Below are 4,383 nucleotides of genomic sequence, written 5' to 3' on the forward strand. Positions count from 1 at the left end.
TAGTTACAATCACAGTCAACACAGTTTTTTGGCAGTTTGATTTTAGGTTGTGTGTGCATTATATTTATGTTCAGGTTTTGAGCTTTGTGTTTTGTCTCATCTAGTGAGTAAGAAACTAGTAACTTGTTTGTTAGTTGTTTTAAGACTGGTTTTATTGTTGTTGTTTTATTGGTGTTGCCCACAGTTATAAACATATTTTTTTCCTCAAGGGTCTCTTGCTTTGTTGTGGTAAGATTCCTGTAATGCCTATAGATTTTGTTGTTAATTGTATCCCCGCCTTCACAATGCAAAAATACCCATAATGCTTTTTCCTTTTGCGTTCTACGACATGCCATGTCTTTGTATTGCTTCATATTTTCCTAATTATATTTTTTTGCTGCTAATTACTTAGAATCTTTCATGTACAACAATAGTAAGTTGGAACAACACAATTTGGAAAGTAGTTGAGAAAGTAATTGCTATAAACTGGTTACCATTCTTGAAATCCTCAGTACATTAGGTGTGTATGTATGTATATATATATTTAAATTTACTTTTAAGAAGATTTAGTGTTTTTTTACTTAGAACCAATGTCATGGTTTATGAGATTAATTCAAGGCGTTGCTATTTGTGGTTGAAAGCTTTTGTTTTTTTGACTTGGAAATATAATCAGCCATGGCAATTTTTGTTGTTCTGTAATGAGACTTGAGTCTTTTGGTTTCGTCTCTCTTTTTTCTCACAGTCAAGGCAGTTTCTTGGCAATTAGTTTTTAGCTTGTGTGGGTATTATGTTTAGGTTCAGCTTTTGAGCTTTGCGTTCTGTCTCATCCAGTGGGTGAGAAAATAGTAACTTGGTGGTGATTTGGCTGGTTTTATTGATTTTTAATTTTTGGCCCATAGTAACAAACACATTTTTCTCAAGGGTCCCGTGCTTTGTTGTGTTAAGATTCCGGTAATGCTTTTGGATTTTTTTGTCAATCGGAACAGCGACTTCACAATGCAAAAATACCCACAATGCTTTTCCCTTTTGCTTTCTACGACATGCCATGGCTTTTAAGTGCTTCATATTTTACTAACTGTTTTTCTTGCTGCAATTGTCTTAAAATGTATGTTGGTATAACGCAATTCGGAAAGTAATTCAGAAAGTAATTGAAATAACCTGGTTACCATTCTTGAAATCCTCTGTAAAGTAGGTGTACATATATAGAGTTCTAAGTAGATATAACTTCTGTATTTTTGGCAATATTGTGGAGTGTAAATTTAATATGAGGTGTGATCATTGCTGGTTAAAAATACTGAAAGTTGCTGGTTGAAAATGGAGTTTGTATCTTTGGTTTCTTCAGGCTATTTGTGCTGCAATCAAGGCAGTTTTATAGCAGTCTGGTTTTAGATTGTGTGGGCGTTCTGTTTGGTGGGTTGTTTTAAGACTGCTTTTATTCATTTCTTAATGTTTTTGCCTATAGATATAATGAGATTTTTCTCAAGGGTCCTTTCCTTTGTTATGTTAAGATTCTCGTGATGTGTTTGGATGTTCTTGTCAATCACAACACCGCCTTGACATTGCAAAAATAACCATACTTTTTCCTTTTGTTGAGCACGGAGAACACAAAGAGCACAAATATGACTAAGAAAGAGCACAAAGAACACACACATGAACCCATACATGAGTACAAATATGGAAATACATTAATAAATAAGTGTAGACATATGGAAACAGATAAATGCCAAAATGTGGCGAAACAAATAAATACACTAAAACAAACAAAAAAATAGAGAAATTAATGTGAAATTGTGAAAATACCAAAGTAAAGATGTGGAAGTATGTGACTGATTTTACTGACTGCAGTGATTCATGTCCTAAAGTAACTAGACACCCTTTCTTCTGATTAAATTCAGCTGCTTTACGGCATCTGACACAGCTGTATTATTTCCATAGAAAAACACTGACCAATAGAACAGGACTTTCTACAGAAACTTTGTGGTGACAGACCCGGTTTCTAAATCTAGTCTCAGATCATACAGATCTGATGCTGAACTTTAGTATGAGTGAGGCCTTCATTCATCAGACCTGGCTGTATTCAGTCAGCTCAGTCTCATCACTGCAATGTGCTTCATGTGTTGCTAAGGTAACTGAAGGGGCATAGCACTGTACACAGCACTGTGTGTCCATACAGTCCTATACAGCCAATGAAGAGACTGACCTCAGTGACCCGAGTCCTCCTCCATTGTGAGGTCATGTCGATGACATCACAGAGCCTATAAAAAGGCAGGTTCCCCCTCATTGGCTCAGTTCGGATTCAGCAGCTCGGGAGACGCTTGATTCCTGCGTTCACACTGACGCCATTTAGCTGATTTAGCTGATTTTGCCTAGAACCATCTTATCTAGAACCATAAAGAGGTTCTACATTTGCTTGGGATATACAGGGAACAGTCCTTACAACCTTCTTAACCTTCTGACTTTAATTTCCTCTTTCCATCTACAGGGGAAAATGCAAACCAAAGAAGTCCTGAGGAGTTTGGGCTACGAGGTGGTGGATTTCATTGGTAAAGGGAGTTACGGTGAGGTTAAGCTGGCCACATCTCAAAGGCACTCCAACCATGTGGCCATCAAAATAATGCACCGCAGGCTGGCATCACATATTTTTGTCTCTAAACTTCTGCCCCGGGAACTGGCCATTCTGAAAAGAGTAAAGCACCCTCACATTGTTCAGGTGCATGAAATCTTTGAGATGCCAAACGGACAGGTGTTTATTGTGATGGACGCTGCCGCAATGGATCTTCAACAGAAGATCTGGGAGCTCGGCCGCATTCCCATTGGCCAAGCAAAAATGTGGTTCTCACAGCTGCTCAGCGCTGTGGCCTATCTACATCAGCAGAACATTGTACATCGTGACCTTAAATGTAAAAACGTTCTGCTGACTGCTAACGACCAAGTCAAATTAACCGACTTTGGTTTAGGCCGTTTTTCAAGGGGCTTTCCTGACTTAAGCAAGACCTATTATTGCACTCCCGAGTATGGTGCACCTGAGGTGCTTTTGGAAAAACCCTATGATCCAAAAAAAAGTGACGTGTGGAGTCTAGGTATTATCTTTTACTCCATGGTCACCGGATCCACACCCTTCAAAGTTAACAGTTTGAAGAGTCTCCTACGTGTCCAGCGAGAACCCTTGGTGTTTCCACGTAGGATCACAGTGGAGGAGCCCTGTCGGGCCTTCATATCTTATATGCTGCAGTACGACCCCTCCACTCGGCCGTCTGTGACAGAGGTGGCACAGCACCCTTGGCTGCAGTCGAGGCAGGAACGGTAAGTAAACCACTGTGCAGGTATACATATATGAAGAACATTTTGAATGGGTCACTCAAAGTAAAGAGCTGTTTTGCAAATAGGTAACATACAGTATTAGTTCACTAACGATAAGTACACTAACACATTGCTTCTGTACTGTCTCCAGGGTTATTGGCAGGTTTGTGGTGGTGCCCGTTGAGGATCTGTGTCCAGACGTCAACCCACTTGAAACGTCAGAGGAAGAGTCTCAGTCTTCCTTCTCTTTCAGCAGTAACATAGACAGTATTTCCTCTTCTGCCTCTGAAAATGGGCTGGTGTTTTTCAGCACTCCTCAGTCGACAGAGGAAGAGTCTCCGTCTTCTTCTTTAAGCAGAGACGTAGACGTTCTCTCATCTCATGGTGTCAGATGCGAGACTCTGATGCCTGAGCAGAAAAACAACAGCAATGGAGCTGGTGCAAGTCTGACTTGCCAAAGGGTAGAGGCTGTGGAGGAGCACTATGGTTGCGTTAGCTGTAGTCCTGTTTGTGCTGCTATTAAAAGGGCAGCTAATGCTTATGTCAAGGCACCAATTCTCAGAGCCTCCCGGTCACTCCGACGGAGGATGAGGAAGTTATTCAGAGTTAACTCTGTGGTCCATGACACCACCTCTATTTCCCAGCAGAGTGCTCCTCATTCTGCTTCCCCTTCAGATGCTCATGCTTGTTTGTGTTCTGAGCAGAGACTCAAGGATGTGACTGTAGATGTCCCTCTCCATGGGCTAGTGCTGGAGACAGCATCTGTTCTCCCACAGCCCACAGTATGGAAAGGAACCAGGAGGCTGAGGTTCCCTAAATTTAAGGTATGTTAGGCAAGTGTTGAGCGATCGTCACAGCCTCAGATTTTATACTTTAAATATTTGCTAGAAATGTTTCAGTTGATTCATATGTGTCATTTTGTCTCGCCAACAGATCCTGAAGAAGACGAAGATGATTCACCCATTGTAGACATCTAGCACGGCCCTGGTGATAACATACTACCTTTACACAATTTATTGGTCATTTATACGTTGTTTTGACCAGAGGAGGATGGGTCCCCCTAGTGAGTCTTGGTTCCTCCCAAGGTTTCTTCCTCCAGCTCTG

General features: G+C 40.9%; 1 protein-coding gene across 1 annotated transcript; it reads left to right on the top strand.

Annotated features, from left to right (window-relative positions):
* Nucleotides 1-2,467: 2,467 nt before the first annotated feature.
* On the top strand, nucleotides 2,468-4,248 carry LOC140549668 (testis-specific serine/threonine-protein kinase 6-like). Its single transcript, XM_072673418.1, has 3 exons — nucleotides 2,468-3,282; nucleotides 3,431-4,103; nucleotides 4,213-4,248. The coding sequence occupies exons 1-3, from the start codon at nucleotides 2,468-2,470 to the stop codon at nucleotides 4,246-4,248; spliced, it is 1,524 nt and encodes a 507-aa protein (XP_072529519.1).
* The last annotated feature ends 135 nt before the right edge of the window (nucleotides 4,249-4,383 follow it).

The sequence above is a fragment of the Salminus brasiliensis genome, chromosome 2 (genome assembly GCF_030463535.1).
Source record: "Salminus brasiliensis chromosome 2, fSalBra1.hap2, whole genome shotgun sequence".
NCBI lineage: Eukaryota > Metazoa > Chordata > Actinopteri > Characiformes > Bryconidae > Salminus > Salminus brasiliensis.

What these genes read in the sequence shown, in the direction of transcription:
- LOC140549668 (XM_072673418.1), top strand. Translation starts at nt 2,468, where the DNA reads ATGCAAACCAAAGAAGTCCTGAGGAGTTTGGGCTACGAGGTGGTGGAT. An exon ending in CTGCAGTCGAGGCAGGAACG is followed by an intron (nt 3,283 to 3,430) that starts GTAAGTAAACCA and finishes TACTGTCTCCAG; the next exon opens with GGTTATTGGCAGGTTTGTGG. An exon ending in TGAGGTTCCCTAAATTTAAG is followed by an intron (nt 4,104 to 4,212) that starts GTATGTTAGGCA and finishes TCTCGCCAACAG; the next exon opens with ATCCTGAAGAAGACGAAGAT.